This window comes from Anopheles moucheti, chromosome X (assembly GCF_943734755.1).
Source record: "Anopheles moucheti chromosome X, idAnoMoucSN_F20_07, whole genome shotgun sequence".
NCBI lineage: Eukaryota > Metazoa > Arthropoda > Insecta > Diptera > Culicidae > Anopheles > Anopheles moucheti.
The window spans coordinates 8,790,902-8,810,237 of NC_069142.1; the positions used below are offsets into that span (position 1 = coordinate 8,790,902).

The 19,336-nt window shown below is 44.6% G+C and overlaps 3 protein-coding genes across 5 annotated transcripts; all 3 read right to left on the reverse strand.

Annotated features, from left to right (window-relative positions):
* Positions 1–1,475: 1,475 nt before the first annotated feature.
* LOC128307318 (uncharacterized) lies at positions 1,476–2,695 on the reverse strand. Its single transcript, XM_053045086.1, is given in 4 exon segments — positions 1,476–1,688; positions 1,874–2,043; positions 2,109–2,339; positions 2,383–2,695. Coding segments are annotated over 4 exon segments (927 nt in total).
* Positions 2,696–3,573: 878 nt separating this feature from the next.
* LOC128307455 (calcium-binding mitochondrial carrier protein Aralar1) lies at positions 3,574–15,025 on the reverse strand. 2 transcript variants are annotated; one of them, XM_053045307.1, is made up of 10 exons: positions 14,771–15,025; positions 14,224–14,699; positions 11,274–11,414; positions 10,586–11,035; positions 10,300–10,523; positions 6,907–7,073; positions 6,713–6,831; positions 6,469–6,639; positions 5,797–6,235; positions 3,574–5,717 (listed from the first exon to the last, which is right to left on the reverse strand). In XM_053045307.1, the coding sequence occupies exons 2-10, from the start codon at positions 14,251–14,253 to the stop codon at positions 5,455–5,457; spliced, it is 2,004 nt and encodes a 667-aa protein (XP_052901267.1). In that variant the 5' UTR covers positions 14,254–14,699; positions 14,771–15,025; the 3' UTR covers positions 3,574–5,454. The 2 variants fall into 2 exon arrangements, with proteins under 2 accessions (XP_052901267.1, XP_052901268.1); XM_053045308.1 differs by lacking the exons at positions 14,224–14,699; positions 14,771–15,025 and having other exon boundaries at positions 10,586–10,795; positions 10,873–11,035; positions 11,274–11,412.
* Positions 15,026–16,536: 1,511 nt separating this feature from the next.
* LOC128306857 (STAM-binding protein-like A) lies at positions 16,537–18,513 on the reverse strand. Of its 2 annotated transcripts, none has more exons than XM_053044486.1 (5): positions 18,476–18,513; positions 17,320–18,330; positions 17,133–17,245; positions 16,971–17,070; positions 16,537–16,892 (listed from the first exon to the last, which is right to left on the reverse strand). In XM_053044486.1, exons 2-5 carry the CDS (start codon positions 18,295–18,297, stop codon positions 16,833–16,835), a joined length of 1,251 nt encoding a protein of 416 aa, XP_052900446.1. In that variant the 5' UTR covers positions 18,298–18,330; positions 18,476–18,513; the 3' UTR covers positions 16,537–16,832. The 2 variants fall into 2 exon arrangements, with proteins under 2 accessions (XP_052900446.1, XP_052900445.1); XM_053044485.1 differs by having other exon boundaries at positions 18,420–18,509.
* Positions 18,514–19,336: the final 823 nt, after the last annotated feature.

Consider the following 19,336-nt stretch of genomic DNA (forward strand, 5'->3'; position numbering starts at 1 on the left):
TTTTCGTGCACAGCAGCCAACAAAGCAGAAGCAGAACAACGATAATATTACAACACTTTGCCCGATCTAATGATTAATGTTTGAGAAGGAATTTGCAATTAAACGCTATTCGAAAGATGGCGGCTGAAGAGGGGAGGGAGGGGGAGATAAGGACAACTAAGGCGTGAAGGAAAGGAGAGGGTGTATGTGGGTTAGCAAGGGAATGAATTAGGTTGCTAAGCGTTTCTAATGGATCAGCTACTTGTTTGCGCTAAAGAGCAGCAAGCAGCGAGAAAAGCGATCCTGCAAGGATGTATTATTCCGCAGAGAGAAAGCGTGTGTATAACTTAACACAATGAGTGGAAAAGTGTACAAAAAAGCAGTGAATTTTTTAAACTAATTTTGTTATAATAGCTGCATAAGCGTTAGGCGAAATTACTTGTACATTTTATTTTTAAACGCCGTAATGTATGCAATGCGCAGCACAAAATTACTTTCCTGTGGAATTGTTAGTAGTACTCGTTTTCCGGATGGGTATAAAGAATGGAAAACTGACACGTAATATGTGGAAAAGTGTTTAACAAAAAAAACATTAATATTTTTACATTCACTTTTATATATTAGTTGCATAAATTTGGGCGCTTTTTATTATAAATATTCTCTATTACGCCTGAATGTATGCAATCCGTAGTTCAAAATTACTTTTTGCAAAATTGTTTATAGAACTTGAGGAAAACAAAACAGTATAGGATAAATGATAGATAAAAATGATTTATCCTTGCAGGGAATGAAAGTAGATTGAAGCGCTTTTAATGGATCCGCTACTTGTTGAGCCCGTTAAAGGACAAATGATGTTTGCTCCGAGAAGGCAGAAAGGTTTGCATGGAAGGCGAAGGGAAGGTAGTACGAGATGTACAAGACATTGGGCCAATTTGTTCCGTGATCGAATTGCAACTACTCAACTGTCCACACCATCCACATCCCGCAACGCCCCGATAGACTCCGCTGCATCCGCTTGAGTGGACGTCGCCCACGTCAAAGGGAAAAACTTTGCGAACCATACAAAAAAAAAAATAAACGAAACGAAATAAACACACAAACTCGATGGAAAAGTGTGATTTCCCACAATCGAACCGCCCTCTCCTCCTGAAATCGGTGATGGTTGTACATGTGATGACGTAGCTGGTTCCGGTTCGGTGGTGAGAAGAAGGAAAGCGATATTTTCGGCTTTTATTGCCCACTCCTAGGGTGGGTAGGAACTCAAGGGCGGATAACGGTCGAATAAAACAAACACCATTCCTAACTCCAGAGCTAACAGGTTCTATATTTGCGATTTTGGCCAAACCCCCACACCCTTTTCGCCCTCCATGGGCGGCTCAGCCGAAAAAACAAAATGACACTAATGACAAGCGTGCGCTTATTAAAAAGCGGAAGCGTAACTCAATAAATAAAACTATAAAAGCACTCTGGAGCACGCCTATGGGGCGGATGCTCTGCTAGAAGGGCAAACTGTTCGCTAGTCGGTTGAGAAATGGCGCCATCGTACTGCCGCTACGGCGCGGTCCTTCCGCGTACAGCCCTTCGGCACGATCGTACAGCATCGGGCCGGCATGCGGAAGCTGGTGGAACGGGGGTGGCGGGTGGTGTGCCGGGCCGGGATAGTGGTCAACCGCATGGTACAGCCCATAGTGCACACCGGCTGATGCGACCTGCGCCATCACCCGTCGGTCCCCGGGTTGGCGATGCAAAGGCGTTACCGAAAGTTGGAAAGTTGATTAATGGCATACAAAAGACAAACGGAGAGCATAAGCAATAGGGCAGAGCAGTGAATTTGTTCTGCGGGGGGTTTTCGGGGGTCGCATCGACCGCCATACTACTTACAGCGCTAGCTTACCCGTTTGAGGCCGTTCATGGAGGCGAGCAGCAGGGCCAACTTCGCCATCAGGAACGCTTTGCCGCTGAGCGCGGTCAGGAACTGGAAGGCGATCGGGACGATAAACATGCCGAACACCGTCACACCGAATATCATCATCGGTATCATCTGCTGGTGGCGCCGATGCCGTCCTAAAGCGCAATGCGAAAGAATTGGTTAGAGCGAACTGGCAACACTGCCATCCCGTCACACGCACCTTCACTCTCGGTTGCACCTGTCGCTGGTGATGATTGTTTCCGTTGCTCTCCAAAGCGTACAGCCAGCACCGTACGGGTATTCTCACCTTCCGCTGGCCTTTCCGCGTTATCTTGGTGCGCCAAATCAACCTCCAACACGTGCGTGTCCAGCAGGCGTCTCAGTGCACTCAGTACGGAGTTGCTCCACGTGCTCACCTCGGCACCGCCGCCATCTTGCTCACCAGCGCCATCTTTCGGCACCGTCCCATAGACCCTGAAAATCGAATTGAACACCTCGGTTTGTATCCTTATTTGCAACAACACCACTTGCGACACCCTGCCAACATTACTCGCTATTGCTGCCCGGCACCTGCACAAGCTGCACACCGTCCAGCAGCACAATTCTGGGCGCATCCGAGAGCTGATGGACGGCGCTAAGACTTTCGTTCTTCACACAGTCCCACCGGGACACGGCGGCCCGGCGCAGACAACTTCTCACCAGCTCGCCCGCCTCCACGGTCAGCTCGTGCATCAACGATCCGGACACGCTCACCAGACAAACGGCGAGAAACACCCACACACACGACCCTCTGGTTGATGGTGGCATCGTCGAACGTGGAAAATTGCAAACGAACAAACACCACCGGCCAAGTCTGTCAGGTGAATGCCACCGTCGGCGTAAGAACCGATCGCTTTTTATATATGGCAAACAAACAATGAGGGTGGACAAAACCACGCTCCACCAAAGAATTGGCACTCGATCGATGTGCAGCGCACCGTTTCCGGAGCGATAGTTACGGTTCGGTGGGTTTATTAGCGTTCCAGACTCAATAATTGGTACCTTGCGTTCTTCGGAGCGGTGAGTGAATCGGGATGCATTGGTGGGTCAACTAACAGCATATGACCAGTTGCAAAACCCCATTCTGTGGACATCGACTGGTGGCATCTTTAACCCTTTAGTGAGCACCCTCACATGACGCTTGCATCCACATCTGAAACGTGTTATCGTTGCAATAAAGAATGAATAGTAAAAGGTTCTAGTTGGACATAATTTTACGATTGGGAGATATATTGGGAGATCCTCGGTGTCTTCAAGATTTGCTCAAGTCTCTCTGGCGCAGGAATAGCTGGTAGCATTTCAAATCAATATAGCTATAAATGTCGAAATTAAAGCTCCAACAAGGAAATAAATCAACATTACTCTCAAATATTGGAAAAAGCCGTTTAGAATTCAAGAACTTCTTGAAATTTTAGAAAACTTGAACAATTTCTTCAATAATTGAGGAGAGTTTCAACAAAAGCGGATTTCCCTTTTAGTTCATTTGCAAAAGTAACTTGAGGTAATTGAATTTCTTGAATGCAAAATTACTGAAGATGTGCAAAACTTATTAGCTTGTCAATTTCTTCAGTCCTTGACGTGAGTTTTAACAAAAAACTGATTTCGTTTTTATTTAATAACCAAAATAATGACAAGTTTTTGGGGTTAAAACATCTTTCTTACAAAATTAAAACGCTCACCAATTTCGAAAGAATTGCATTTTTTTAAATCTAACACACCTTCCACAATATATTTTAATCTTCTTTGTTGGTGATTGGTGAATTTATACGAAATCCTATTGGGTATTTCAAAGTCTAGTTTTTATATTGTTCAAAGACAGGGTTATATAATATATTCAGTTGCTCCAACGAGGATCTCATGAAAATAGTCTTTATCCAATATCTGTATAACATTTCCTTTCAATAATATATGTTTTATTTTTTTTCAAATTTCTAAATGTATATATTCACTTTACTGAAGTATTTCATAGCCATTTGGTGTGACTTAGACCGAAAGTTAAAGCACTTGTTCTCCATTTTCGACGAGTTGCACATTTTGTTTTTGTTTAAACCCTATTGCTCCGGTAAGGGTTAAGAAGCTTTAGGGTTGATTTCCACCACTAATGGTCACCGTAGTCGATCATCGCCAGCAGTGCCACAAAGCGCACCGAGTATGTTATAAATAAGACCGCATCTGAGGCGCGTTACTGCTCCAAAGCATTAACCGTCGTGAGCTTGATAAGACATCCGGCGAAATTGTGCGTAAAGACAATCAAATATTCAATCGTTTCCCATCACTCTATCAACCATCAATCAAACGGGGCACCAAGAGCAAGGTAATATAAAAGCATACACACTACTACTACATAAAAAAGAAGAAGAATACAGAATCGGCACCCAAATATGTGAAACAATGATTAAAGCTGTTTCCACTTATTAGTTATAATAATTTTATTTGTCTACTTATCGGACTATTTTAGCGATGAGGTGATTCTGTTTCATTTCCCGTTTGTAGTTTTGTTTCTTTTTGTTGTTGTTGATTTTGTTTGTTGTCCCACTTTCACGCCCCCCCCCCCCATCCCTGTGCTCCCTTTCTTCCAATCCTTTTGTTTTTTTCGCTCACTATTGCATTATGAGAGCGCACACACAAACACACGACGGATAGCAATTCCACTCAATAGTCACGCTGCATCCTTTGCAATACGGTGTGTGTGTGTATGTGTACGCGTTCATCATTTTGTTTTTTGGGAGTCTTTTGTTTTCAATTGTGTCCTAACTGGTGCCAGTTCCATGTGTGTGTATGTATGTGATGGCACGTGCAAATGCAGAACCAGAATGTGCCCGTAATTAGGCGAAATGCTAGGCGAATGTGTTATATGTGTTGATAACAAACCCTTCCTACTTCCCTTTCTACTGTTCCGTACCATAAAAAATCACTGCCGAGACCGGAAGTATAGTAACAATAATATTTAAAACAACTTTTCAAAACAAAAAATACAAAAAGTAACTCAAAAATGAATTCGAATGATGGTGAAGAACAATAAAAAAGTAAAACAAAAACCCAACCAACATCCGATTCGCTGTAGAAACGCGTGACGTGTTGAGGGGACAGCAGGTTGCCTGCTGGTTGGATGGCTGGCGCTAACGGGCGCTCTGTTCGTGGACGTACTAGGCTACTAGGTTCAATTCCGAAAAAGTTGCTTTCATGGTGAGATTAAGGTGAGCGCATTGCGTTGAGGTGAGATAAATTCGTTTTGCGTCGTGTTACCACGAAAATGTGTTGCAGTTGTCGCAGCAGTGCATAGTAACGGTAGCTCTGGTAGCAGCAGCAAGTGGTAGTAGTAGTAGTAGCGTATAATAATCGCACAATATATATAATATGTATATCTGCTGTTCTGTGTATATGTATAAGTGCCTGTGTGTTTGCGCCTGTATGTGTGTGTGATTTTTTTGTTGTTCCTTAGGAAGTTCAATATCGTAACTAGAGTAGCGGCATAACAAATCCTCGACAGTCCGTCCATCCGGCCATCCACGATGGCACGGACCTTATCAGGACGCTTGGCGTTTCAGTGCCGGACTGCCGAAGCGGGGCAGGCTGAGCCCGAACTTGGTCTCGATGCCGTTCAGCATGGGCAGGGCCGCCTGGTAGCCACCGATGTGATCCGGATTAACGCGGGCTAGATCAACCTTTGCCTTCGCCACGTCAGAACCGGCCGGGCGCGATCCGCCAAAGTCTACGTACAGCATGCGCTGCAACAGCTCGTACGTCACGAGGGTCACACCAAACTGTGGTGACGATCGGAACACGCGAGCTGCGGTAAAAAGAGAATTATTCCGTAAATAAATAACAAAAAAGACTGATCATGAAAAGACACCCCCAGACGTACGTACCGACTGTTCCCTTCCAAAAGGCACGCGGACCCTCCTCAGCCATAATCTTTCTGGCCGCATCCATCACCCCACTGTAGGTCGTTTGGCCGGTACGGGCCACCACCTGCAACCGGGTCTTGATCACGTCCGCCGGTGTGACGAGCGAGGCCGCCGGTATGCCAGCGATGGCACCGGCCGCCAGCAGTGTCAGCGGATGGTTGTAGCCCTCGTCGTCCGCGAACGCTGCCTTCGTGTGGGCGTACATCGGGAAATAGATCGCCGAGAACGGTACGTCCCGGAGCAGACAGGCACGCGCACCCTTGTACAGCCCGAACAGACCGAGCTCCCGGACCACGCTGAGCGCCCGGACCTTGGCACCACCCGCAATCTCGCCGGCCACCTGTAGCCGAATTTTCACTATTTCCAGCGGGTTGGTGAAAATCACTTGCGAACCACCGGCCTGTAATGGTTTCATTGTGTGATTAAAATTGTGTCGAATTCTTAGCTTCACAAATATTGCTTACAAACTAAGGTCAAGCTAAAGGAATGGTTGGGAATGATGATAGATGATATGATATAGATGAGACTAAAAGGTCTGAGATGATTATTAAAGGCACCGAACAGGAGCAGATGTCGGGAAATCATTTAAACCTGTAGCGGTGCGTCGAGATTCTATCGCCAGAGTTTACTTACGCAAGCGCCAGCAAGCACTTCGCCCCATCGCGGAATGTTGCCCTGCTTGTCCGTCAGCTTATCCCGCATAAAGTCGTTCACCGTCAGCTTGATCGCTTTCTCCGGTGCGACACCCATCAGCTGCGGTACCAAACCACGGTACAGCCCAAGGAAGCCCTCGTGCCGGATGACCTACGCACGGAAACAAAAGGCAACAGTTTGTTTTTAGTTCGTCAAACATCTTCCACCGGCCCGGTGAGCTCACCTTCTTGCAGCAATCCCACGAATTCCGGTACGCCACCTCACCGATAAACGAACCGGTACGCTGGTTTTGCATGCGTGTCTTCACCAGATCGATCGGATAGACCGCCGTGGCACCGACAGCTACAAATAAACAGAAAGGAAATGATAGTGTTTAGCGATTGTTGCTCTGCGATCGTACCGTTAAAAACAGCTTACCGCCAGCAACCGAACCTAGCGTAAACCGGTACGTGCTCTCCATTATCTGGATCAAGAACGACCGATCGGCGGGCGATTCGACGGCTTTGATTTCTGCTAACCGATGCGTGATGTTCTTAATGTAATGTTCCGGCGCAATGTTGCTAAGATCATTGTACACGATCCGTCTGTCAGTGGGATGTAAGAGGAAAGGAGAGAGAAAAAAATACGATTAATATAAACCACGGGCGCAATAAAGGTTCCGAGACACGTTTTGGTTTCGGCTGATAAAAATATCCTATTGCGATTTGCAATAACAACAGAGAAAAAAAAACAATACTACGATACTAAGTAAAGCTGCTACGAATTAAAAAAAGCAGTAATGAATCTTTTTAAATAAAATATGAATACATTTTATGATTGGAGAAGTTAGTTTAATTAAAATTAAATTGAATTATATATCCAAAGAGATATAAAACACACCAAACATTTATGTAAAACTATTTTTTTAAATAAAATCAAACATAAAAACACACACATCTATATTAAACATCGTAACGCAAACAAAAAGGGAGCGGCAAGATGTGAGTTTGAATAAATTGTTAATAATGATTGTAAGCAAAACAATAAACACACAATGCAGAACAAGGGAAACAAGCGTCACTAAAAACCATTCAAACCTTACGCAGCCCACATATTACGGCACGGTACAAAAGCAAACCAATGGAAATAATATATACTTAATTATTATTTTTTTTACATTTAAATTTTCTCGATTTTCTTTTTATAAATTAGCAATGGTGTAGTAAACAAAACAGAAAGGAATTTCACTTGGCAAAACGTGATAAATTTTTCGATTGTTTTTTTTTGTGTTTTAACAATGCTATAATAAATACAAGAGGAATTTTTCGTTGCGTGAATTAATTATTATTTTTTGTTTTGTTATGTTGATTTTTTTGTTTTGTTTTTAATTCTGGAGGGAATTTGGGAATATTTTGCACTTGCCTATTTTTGTCTATCGTTTTGCTATGCCGCCACCAAATGGATGTACTACACAACACAGTTGTTGCATGTGATCGGTTAGTATATCGGGTTAGTAGTTGATTTTAAAAAACGGTTGATTAGTTGACATTGTTGGTGATTGTTTTTTTTTTGGTTGTTTTTGTGTGAGTGTTTGTGTGTATGTATGTGTACATGTGTGTGTTTCGTGAATGGTGGGCCGTTTTAATAAGTTTGGAATAATCGAACAAGTTTCGTTTCGCGAGGCAGGTTGTGCGTGAAAAAGGTAGAAGAAAAGGGAGAGAGAGAAAGAGAGAGAAAAGAAAAAAAGAAAGAGAAAAGTATGGTAATTTCACCGTAGGCAAAAGAACGCATAAGGAGGAGATTTTTTACTATCTTGCCACTACATCCAATTTAACATTCTGCTTTGTACATGAAGTTTGCCTTTCTTTGCCTTCTTTGTTTTGGATTTTGCTTTTGTGCGGTTTGGTTCTGTTCTTCGACATGGTGTAAAGGTACGGTTTGCTGTTGTTGTAACACAACTGGAAAAGAAACTGTTTGTTTTTTTTTGTTTGTTTTCTTCGTTTGGTTTAAACATGAGTTATTGCGAAAGAAACTGAAAACTTTCAACACAAATCGAAATAACGAACACACAGAGAACGCTTTAAAGGAAACAAAAAACTTTAACATAAAATCACAATCAAAAATTCGCAGAGCAGAGTAGTAGTAGTAGTAGTAGTAGTAGTAGTAGTAGTATTACAGAGGATGTGTAAAAATGATGTTATATACCTTGCTATCTGAACAGTGTTACCATAATGATCGAACGGTGAGTACGAGTGTGTATGTCTGCATTATGCTGTTCTGCGCGAGCGTTAAGCCTCGGCAACAAAGAACGGTATTGCACACTTGCAAATGCACATAATCCGCTTGTCCGCAACATCATAACATAAACAACAGCGCCAGGCAACACATTACTATTGGGGGAGGGTTATTTTTTTGTCGCCTGTTTTTTTTGTTTGTATGTTTGTCGTTGATAATACTTTTATAATACATTGCAAAATTTCGTGCGTGTACAATCAATGAAAGATGATGAATGAGGACGAACGACGAGCACGTTGACGAAGGCGACGGTGACGACGACGATGCGAACGGGTGAATAAATATATTATGATGTGTAGTAAACAGAAAGGAGAGCAAGAGAGATGGACACGGGAGAAAACAGAATGCAATCAACAAAAGAAAATGATGGTTAACGGTTGAGGTTGAAGGATGGCGAACTATAAGCTTAAGTTGTCGGCAAAGTTCGACTCGGCAAATATATATTAAATACACCCAGTAACACTTTCTTTGGTGAGTCGAGCCGCGAAATTAAAATCAAATTAATTTTGAATTAACAATAGCCTCCAAGGAAGTACAGGGATTTTGCGATTGAATTCAACTGAATTGCTGTAAACTTTTACATTTGTAGTGAAACAATCACATACACTTGGAAAATACAAACTCTCCTCTTTTCATAAGCATATTAAAAAAAAACTGTTGCTAAAAAGGAAAATTAGATTTTTGTTAATTTATGTAGCTTCAGAGTATTAGGAACATTTGGATAATTATGAATCTTCAACGAGTTTTGATTGTCTGGAGGTATATACATCTTTAAATAGTTATATATCTTTAAAATAAATCATAAGTCTTCATTAGATACACTCAAAGTCGTCAATTCGTCTAATTTAAAGACTTATATACTATTATATACCAAAGAAAGAGAGAGAAACAGTAAAGTGAAGAATTCAAGAAAAAGAATACGTATGTAAGAGAGCTACATACACACAAATAACCATATGGCGAAATAGACAGCAAACAGTGATGATATCAACCGGAAAACCCTGTAATAAAAGTGTTCATTATGGAAATTGCTAAAGTTTCATTTTACTACCCTGTTCAATCGATAACAAACGACTCTTAATTCTGACTGAACGAAGGGCCTAACATCCAACACTAGCTCACATTTACGATTGCTAATTTTAATCACCGTTTAACTGCCATTAGACTGAGCAGACAAAACCCGTTTAAACGATCGACGAATTAAATAATAAAACAGCCTCACATAACGCCCTAATAGAGCGTGTTATTAGGCCACCACCAAATGATACCATCAAGGACGGAAATAAATAACAAAAAAAAAAACAGGAAGGAAACCGATATTGAAAAGCACAGTTGACAGTGATCATACGACAACGTATTGGATAACGTTCACAGAAACAGTTGTTAAGGAAAGCAAAATAACGTAAAAAGGTTAAATACGTGGAACACATTATAATGATGGGAAAGGTTATGTAGATTTTTGTTGTTGGGACAGGCGGTACATTAATACCACCGGATGGGATATATGGAGGCTTTGTTTGCGTACAGTACACGTACCCACTCTGATGTATGACGCCGGTCAGCTGAAACAGTATGTCTATCTCCAGTGGCGTTATCTGGCTCATCGTTTGCGCGGAATGCAACAGCTCATCCTTGGTGATCGGTTCCGCCCGGTTGCCACTGGTCGCGTTCAGGTAAATGCGCTTGATCAGCTCCATATTGTTGAGCAGCGAATTAAATGCCATAAAGTAGGGAAAGCTCACCCGGTGCCCTTCGGTTACCTGTAATATTGCTACCGTTATTCTGTGTCGTTCACGCAACAACAAGAAAAAAGGAAACTTACCGCAATCAAGTTATCGCGCACCTCGTTAGTGAGCAGATGCTTCTTCACGTTTACCATTATGTCCTGAAAGTCGAGGGCCGAGATAAACCCGGAACCGGAGGTGTCCTTCAAGCGGAACGCCTCCATCGCACACTCCTCGTGGAAGTCGTGCAAAAACTGGCTAAACTCGACGTAATTGATCACACGCTGCCGGTCCTTGCCGAAGTAAAGCTGTATGAAAGGGCCGTCCAGTTTGAACGGTATTTTAGCGTGCAGATCTGTCTTTTTGAAAACATCGACAAACTCACTGTACGTGACCGAGCCGTTACCGTTACGGTCGAACAGCTGGAACGCGGTTTTGTACAGGGCGTCCGGTGTGCAGAGCAGACCCTCGAACGCCTGAAACTCGGCGAACGAGATGAGCCCATCCTTGCTGGTGTCGGCAATACCGGCGATTAGTTTGATCGATTCCTACAAATGGACGGTGAGAGAGAGAGAGAGAAAGGGACAGAGATGAGAACGAGATGGAAACGATTGCTGGTACACGGGTGTGATACACCAAGGCACACGCGACGCGCGTGATGCTGCCCGGCAACTACTGTGCGACGCGTGCATTTTGATTGTTGTCGCAGCAGTTTGCCAGCCCGTTTGATAGCGCCAAAATGCAAAGGCTTTCGATGCGTTTGACACGACGGTACGACCCAGTCACCTCATTGTACGATTGTCCGAGAAAGCTCCGCACGAAGTCTTCGCTGGTCATATACGGTTCGCCATTCACTTGCTGCGTTGCATATTTGCCAAAGATTTCACGCAGCTTCTCCGTGGACGCACGCTTTATATGCATCGGGTTCTGTAACGGAAAAAAGCGAGGTGTGAAAACAGGGTGAGAAACCAGTGCACCCAGTGTACGGCAGGCAACAGTTCATTAGCTGGCCGCTATTAGCCGATAGGTGTGAAGTTTACTGTGTTTTCCCTCCCCATCTTGAGTGTGGCTTAGACATGAACGGGATAAAAGGGGAAGGGGGGGAAAACGAGTGGGGCAGAAGGGAAACAATAAATTATTGTTTTATTTTGATGCTACTACATTACGCAATTTGGTACGTTTTGGTTATGTAAGTAAAGGTTGCCGAGGGTCACATCTACGCCCTCCCTCCCCCACAAACATAAAGGTGTTACACACTTTCACATCCTTTTCCTCGGGTGCCTTTTCTTTGCCTGCCGGATTAGTCATAGTGGTTGGTGGGTGATTTGTTTCGTTGTACACAAGGACGGACACACAGCCACACAGGACACACAAACGCACAGGTGTGGTGGTAAAACCAATGCCGGACTAAAACACTTGAGGATCAAATGAAGATCCCTTCGCGGAATCTGATCGTCCGCTACAGAATTGGTTGTGGATGCGACTCAACTACTTGGACACAACTACTCGCACAAATTCCAGCACACACATACACACGAATAGGAAGAAATGGTACAAGTTGCTAGAAACACTCTGCGTCTGAAGTCTCTTTTGATCTTTTGGCGTTAGCAAACAGGTTAGGCAAACAACGTTAAGAACGCAAACGAATCTGCGCATCAGAATCGGCTTTTGCCGCTCACTTTCACTTGCCAAAAAATTGCTCGAAATGGTGGAAAGAAAAATTATGCGTTAGGACGATACCGTGCGCGATTTGTACCGGGCGGGAAACAGTCGCATACTGAGCTGCTCAGCACTGGGTGGAAAACACCCCGTTTACAGTACGTGCGCTTGAAGCGCAAGTGTTTTACCACTAGCATGGCAAGTGGGGGGATGAGTCAGTGCGCGCGGTCCTAACAAATCAAGCGGGTGGCCGTACAATTTTCCTCCCTGGCTTTTTTTTTTGTTTTTTGTTTTCATTCTCCTGTCCCTGTTTTTCTGTCCTGTGGTTGTGTTTTTTTTGTGTTTTGTTCTTTGCATCGTCCCAACAACCACCACCGAGACACCTTGCGAATGTCCGACACCGACATGCGTTGTGTTCGCAAATGCAACAACTAGTGCCACTTGCGCCTGCGCCCCTGCGACAACATCGCACGTATGCGGTGCGTGAACCACCACCGCCCGCGTGCGCTGGATCGCTAGTCGCGTGAGGTCTGGTCTATCTTTGGGTCTCGGTCTATCGGGGCAATAGTGTGTGCAAATTGTTCGCCACAGGCACAGTTGCGCAAGCGATGCTCAGATTTGCCGCTTATCTCCCCAAAGTTGCCATCATGTGTGCGTGTGTGCGTGTGTGCGAGGTTGGATGTCCACAGAAACCTGTGGAGATGAAGATGACAAGTCAGTAGAATTCCGAACGGATGGCACATAAACGAAACAAACCGTGCATTATTGGTGAGTTAGGTGAGTTAGGCCCAACTAGAAAATAGGGGGCGCACAAGGTGACCTGACCTATCTCTACGTCGCTAGCAATAGTGCTGTTGGTAGCAGATAAAGGCGATACCAAAGGCTGCTGGATGATAAGCCGCTTTCGTGATATCAGCAAAGAAAGAAAAAGGTGGCGTTAGGTAATAGGATTCTCGATGTCATGCTTTGGAAGATTGGATCAAGCACACAATCAAACACCCTGCCAAAAAGGGCAAAGGGCAGTGCAGATAATCAGCTGCAGATCAAACACGAGCTACTATCAATGGTGTAACTCCTCTCAGGATTCGGCTTTATCTTCCACTTCATTTCGCCGGAGTTCATCAAACCGTACAGCTAATCCTGTTTAGGACAGACCAAACAGACAGATCCAGGGACTTCCATGCCCCCAAAACCCTCCTACTCTGTCTCTGCCACTTGTTTTTTTTTTAATTTCTTTGCTCAGTAAGAGCTTAATCATGGTACACTAAAAGAAGAAAACAAATGATGGAGCGATTAGGAAAACTTAAAACTCATTTCGTGATCCAGTTCCAGCCTTGCGGTGGAACAAACATGAAACAAAACAAAGTAAAAAGAAAACCAAACCCCGGCACTCTTAAAGGAGTGAAAAACAACCGCCACCAACGTCATATCTGACCTTAAAGTAACCGTAGCGGAGATAGGGAGGCTAACGGCAGCAAGCAGCAGGCACAATAAATAAAAAAAAACAACAAAACACTCATCACGCGAGTAAGCAAAGGGAGGCACCGGAGCCCCTTTTATGCAGGCAAATATGGGCGATATGCTTCTCTGCACCGCAAACTGCGAGACACCTTTTGCGAGATGTGCCCCACCGGGGGTTGGGGGGTCTCGGGGGGACAGAATCGGTCTCATCAAAACCCGCGCGAGTTTCGGTTGTGCCTTTTCAACGTTTCCAATCGATCAGTCGGCTTCGACGGGTCGATTGTCAAAGCTGTCCCATTAGGGCCCGGGAGCTGATTAGGGATCTTGCACATAATGGATGTGATTCATCGTGTCCGGCTTCTCCGGCAGGTGCCATTGGTAAAAACGGCACCAAGAAAGGGGATTCCATCCTTGCTATCTTTGCCGTGACTGCGGCAACATGTTCCTTTTCCTTCACCAGCAGCTATAGGAAGGTCAAAGCGGTTGTTGGGATTTTGGTTGTTGTTGTTGTTGTTGTTTTCGGGAAGGATCAATACACGAACCGAACACATGTAAATGGGCTTCTCCTGCCCCGCACTCTTACCCTTGGTCGTCCCTTTTCCTGCCAAAAAATTACCTCCGTGATTGGTCGTGATTCCAGCTTCATGATGGATGTTCCGGTCGTTCGGATATTCGTCGGATTACCGCCGTGGTTCTCGCTCGTTCCGCGTAGACACGCACACACCGAACCCCGCGTCGCGCAAAGATTGCTTGTAACAACCGTCCGGTTACGGTTCCGTTTGCTGTATTACACCCGCCAGGAGAGCGTAATCAGTACGACCTCGACGACGAATCTGACGGGCCGGACCTGCACCGTCCGTCCGATGGATGGTAGTGGGTGCGCGCACCGGGTGTGTACGTCTGGAGGGTGGGAAACAGGGCCGTTTTGTCGACGTTTCTGTTGTTTTGTGTTGTTTTTCTTTGATCGTTGTTAACTGGCACCCCGTGCGGGGCCGTATTGCACACGGACGGTGCACCAACACACACGCACGTGTGATGGCGCTGGCAATAATGATAATCACACACAGCCAAGGAGCCGTGAAAATCTCACTGCTGGAGCAAAAACAAGAAAACAAATATACCAGCCTGTCTCTTCTCTTCTATTTTTTTTTTCTGATTCTAACCTCTAATCTTGCCCTAGTCTGTGTATCAATAGATCTGCTTATGCCACTGTCGTTTTGTACCGATTCAAAACTTGAGCAAACCGTTCTCCGGTGGCCGCACTAATCGCTTGCTCGAGTCCAACTGCCATGCAAACTCCGCTTGTGTCAATTGCGAACAACGGTGTGCAAAACTGATTAAAACAAACCCCTCTCGCTTTAGCTTACTATTTGTTTGTTGTATTCTGTGTGCGGTGTGTTGTGTGTTGGTGTAAGGCTAAGGGGGTGAGGGGTGGCAACTTCCTACCGTACTTCTACACCCTCCCCCGCACACACACACACACTGCACATCGATAGACTTTTCCTATTGTTTTTCCCCCCACTTTTTCGTAGGGCATGTTTGCCCTTTGGTGACAACTGTCAAACTGGAGAAGCGAGAAAACTGTCGACTGTCAAAATCCTTGTTTTATTTGTTTGTTTCGTTTTTTATGCAAAAGGATCATTGATTTTTCTTGCTTCTTGGTTTTTGTAAATTATGTAAATGATTAATTGTTTGCTCGATTGCTGGTGATGGGTAAATTTACGGAGCGAATGCTGCAGATACCGGACAAGGCGCAGTGCTCGCGCCTTTCTTGGACGAAGTCATCAGGAACTATTAAACAACTAAATTATACCAAGTCAGCAGTTCTGCACGTGGCAGAGATACTTGGCGCCCGTCATGCATTGGCAGCCACAGATTGCACAGCAGAAGCTATCAAGTTGGACATTGTTGGAGGGAAATCCATCACCGATCAAATCTTCAATCTAAAGCAGATCCCCAAAAAAAAGTCCAGCACATCAAATCCCAATCCGTCATCTGTTCACTTCAACCCCATGTAGTTGTTGAGATTCGCTGATAATCTCAACGAACTTTCCTGTCTCACCGAATTGCTATCCAATTCGATCTCATCGAACATACATCAACGCGACGAAGATGAATTACTTATTTCTCGGAGGTTCTGTCTGCGATAAGACCCATAGGAGGCTATGATCTCGATGTAGTAGAGGAGTTGTGCTACCTTAATACGATCGTATCTTCGGACAACAAATCGTCTATGGCTATATCAGTCTTGAGGAAAACAGATAGATGAGAGGAGAATGAACCACAAGCTGGGTGAATTGTTTGCCTTAGCAGACATCCTGGCGGTGGCCAGGGTCGGAAGAATATGGCTGGTACACATGATTAGGATTCCCGACTGATGCCTTACCAGGAATCGTTCAGATGTTGACGTGTTGCTTCATAAGGCTGCGACGGACAGCTCATTCACCGTACGACTAAACGCACTATCAGAAGGGGTCATAACTGATAAAGCCGTTTCATTCGTTCGTTTCGCTCGTGTACGGGAGCTGATTGTTAACAAGCAAGACGTGTGAGTATACCATGTATACACATATATATATATATATTTCTTTTAAACGCAAATTTACCTAAACGCGCGCCTTTTTACTTTTTACTCTTATCATATTTGCGAAATAAATACTTTGCTGGGCACGATTTGCTCACGTGCCGATGATGGTTAGTGTGGCTTGGTGTGCCTTTATGCTTTACAGCGCGTACGGAAAAAAGGATGAACCTAAACCCTAAACAACTGGCCGTGCTCTCACGCTTGCTTCGCTTTAATAAAGCGTCTCCTACACAATCGTAATCGCTCTTATTATTGATTCGTATTGAGTTGCTGTTTGTGTTAATAATTTAGCGACTTAAAGCTGATGCAATTTACATTATTACTGTTCAGTGTGACGCATTTCTTAAATGTTTTTGTCTCTTCTCTTTTAATCACAAAATAATGTAGTCGAAACGTGCAAGATCGGCATGTTAATTTAGATGAGCGCATGTTCTTTACGTTTCGGGGTTCGTCACACATCGTGAAGTTTGTGCGTGTGATAGAGGCGGCAACAGGCGATTTTTAACAATTATACAAATATAAGCGTAACACACACACACACATGCACTCGCACATACAGCAGCAGGTGATTCCTACGTTTTAGGCGAATCAGCACTCACGTCCTTCCTTTGCTTGTGGAGGTAAAGCATAAGTACACTTATTTATCGCAGATCAATGACACGTGCCGCAACAGCGTCGCTCAGTATTATATGTTGCGCTTCCTAAAAGTAAATAAAAGAGCCAGTTAGTCGACGAGGTGCCAAGGCGAAAGGGTGATTCCGCCCTTTTTCGATGCGTACGGTAAATAAAGGTTGACCGGTAGGATGTGGATGGAATCCCGTCTGTCGACATTGCGATATTGAATCCATCCCGTACGGTGTGAGATTGAAAAAGCCAGTTCTAAGGAAGAAAAGTTCGTCGCTTATTGATTGAAGAGAAATCTGATTGAAAACTGGACTTACTCTCGATACTTTGGTGAGCAGACGATCGCAATCGCTTCTTCCAGCATTAGCTGATAAGAGCAGTGTGTGTGTAAATCTACCGACGAAAGAAATGCCGTCTGTGAGGGGTGTGTCTGAAGGTGGGCGAAAGGGAAAGTTAATAAAACAGAAACACGGAAACAATCGAAATGAGACGCAGCGTTCTTACATGTATCCACCCCAGCGTGATGAGGTTGTGCCGATCCTGCACGACCGCAATCTCCTCCTCGTTCATCGTATTGCAGCTATCCGAGGTACCGGTCTGCTTTGGAAATATCAAATGGGTTATGGTGAACCCGGTCTGCGTCAAGCTGCCGGCGAGTATTGCGCAAGTTTCCAGATTAGAGCCAGTGTTGCCGGCGGCCAGTACGAGAAACTTTTGCATCGTATCTGTCGGTACGATAATCGAACGGAAGCCGGCCGTTGGTGTTGGTGTGACCGGCAGTACTGGTTTGAGCGAGCGATCGAACTTTTGCTTTTCGTCACCGGCCAGTAGGAGTCCCGTCCCGGGTAGTCCAGTTGCCTGACTGCGATCGGTGAGAAATTCGCTCGGATAAAGCACCTGATCGATCAACTTCGCGTCACTGTCGGAGATAACTGCTACGTGGCTCGGGGCGCTTGGTGCGTATGGACCGGTGGATTTGGTGGGTTGCTGATCAGCTGCCTTCGATGCTGCCGCTGCAGCTGCTGCTGCAGCAGCTGCAGCCGCCGCCTTGTTCCGTGCTTCGTGCTCCTTTGCTTCTTGTTCTGCCTGGAGCTTCAACTGCGCTAGGTACAGGCTGTACTCCGTCGTGTATTTTTCCAGTAGCTTCTTCCGTATCTCTTCCGCCCGTGGCATTATCTTCTTGATCTTTTCTTTCGTTTGCTGCTTATCCGTCGGCGGTACCGACTTATACCCCGGATGGTCCAGTATCAGCTCAACAAAGATCGTCACAAACCGAAGATAAAAGGTGAACGCTTTCTCCAGGTTACCATCCCGCAGTGAACGGTCCGCCGTCTCGACGATCTGATTCCCGGACCGGTAGTACCGATTGATCGGCATGGTCGGATCGATCGACACGCGTTGACTGTCCGCAACCAGCTTCTGTAGCCGCTGGTGCGGTTCGATCGGTCCCATCTCCACCGGGTGCGACTCTTTCTGGGACATTTTGCCTTCCGGGTAGAGCTGTGACAAGGGAATCTACGGAGGGTGAAGCGAATAGTGCAAAAGAGATTCAATTAGATGCAGCACATTGAGAGCACCGCACAGGAGGAAAATCAGATACACACATGCAGTGAATTTCAGGCAACAGTGAGCGATTTTATTTACTGTGTTGCTTTCTCACCTTTGGTATTATTACTCACTGGTCCACAGCTCCCATCACAGACGGGGAAAATTTCTACTGCAGCAAGTGTCAAATGCCAATCCCAACTCAAAACAACAACAAACGAATGACAGCTGCAGCGATGTGCATACAATGAAGGTGTGTCTTCACGGCACGACTAAGATGCATTTTTTCCTATTTATTTTACTTCACAAAAACATTAATGTAATTTTACGTTTGCTTGTTTGAAGAAACCCAATTCCCCTTACTCCACATAAAAAAAAATACACTGATTCATTAGACCTTTATAGATCCTTGTATAGAAATTTTATACCTCTGCGATATCATACCTTTGCGAGACTTGGACTTTGTTCAAAACTAACGAAACTCGCTTACTTGTATTCGAGAGGAATATGTGCAGAAGGAGTTTATGTTCCATATGAGAGGAAGGACAATGGAAGTTCCGCTATAATGACATACTTTAAGAGGTGTACGATGGAGTCATTATTGTATAAGTGAATAAGACGCTGAAAAAAGGGTCTGGTAGCTCATTAGATTGTTGCCGGACGACCCAGCTCGTATAGCCCTTTTATGTTACCCACATGGACAGAGGAGACGTTGTAGGCCCACTGAATGCATCTTTGGGTTGAATGAATGACTCTGAATGTATATTGTGAAGATTCATGACTCCTCAAAGATTCTTGATTCTTCAAAGATTCATTACCTCTCAAAGAATTATGATTCCTTAATATTTTATGACTCCCAATAATTGGAAAAATCCGAAATTAGTACAGTTGAACGCCGACTATCCGTGCTCAACGGGACTCGACGAATAATAGATAATAGGACCTTCAACCTCTGTCACTTGTAGTTATACATTAA

Bases quoted from the DNA above. Each gene is read 5' to 3' on its own strand.
- LOC128307455 (XM_053045307.1), bottom strand. From the start codon at position 14,253: ATGAAGCTGGAATCACGACCAATCACGGAG. The intron at 11,415-14,223 runs GTAATTTTTTGG...TTTCCGTTACAG, and splicing joins AATCACGACCAATCACGGAG to AACCCGATGCATATAAAGCG. The intron at 6,640-6,712 runs GTGAGCTCACCG...TTCCGTGCGTAG, and splicing joins CGTGGGATTGCTGCAAGAAG to GTCATCCGGCACGAGGGCTT.
- LOC128306857 (XM_053044486.1), bottom strand. From the start codon at position 18,297: ATGTCCCAGAAAGAGTCGCACCCGGTGGAGATGGGACCGATCGAACCG. The intron at 17,246-17,319 runs GTAAGAACGCTG...GCCCACCTTCAG, and splicing joins TCACGCTGGGGTGGATACAT to ACACACCCCTCACAGACGGC. The intron at 16,893-16,970 runs GTACGCATCGAA...ATTTACTTTTAG, and splicing joins CCGGTCAACCTTTATTTACC to GAAGCGCAACATATAATACT.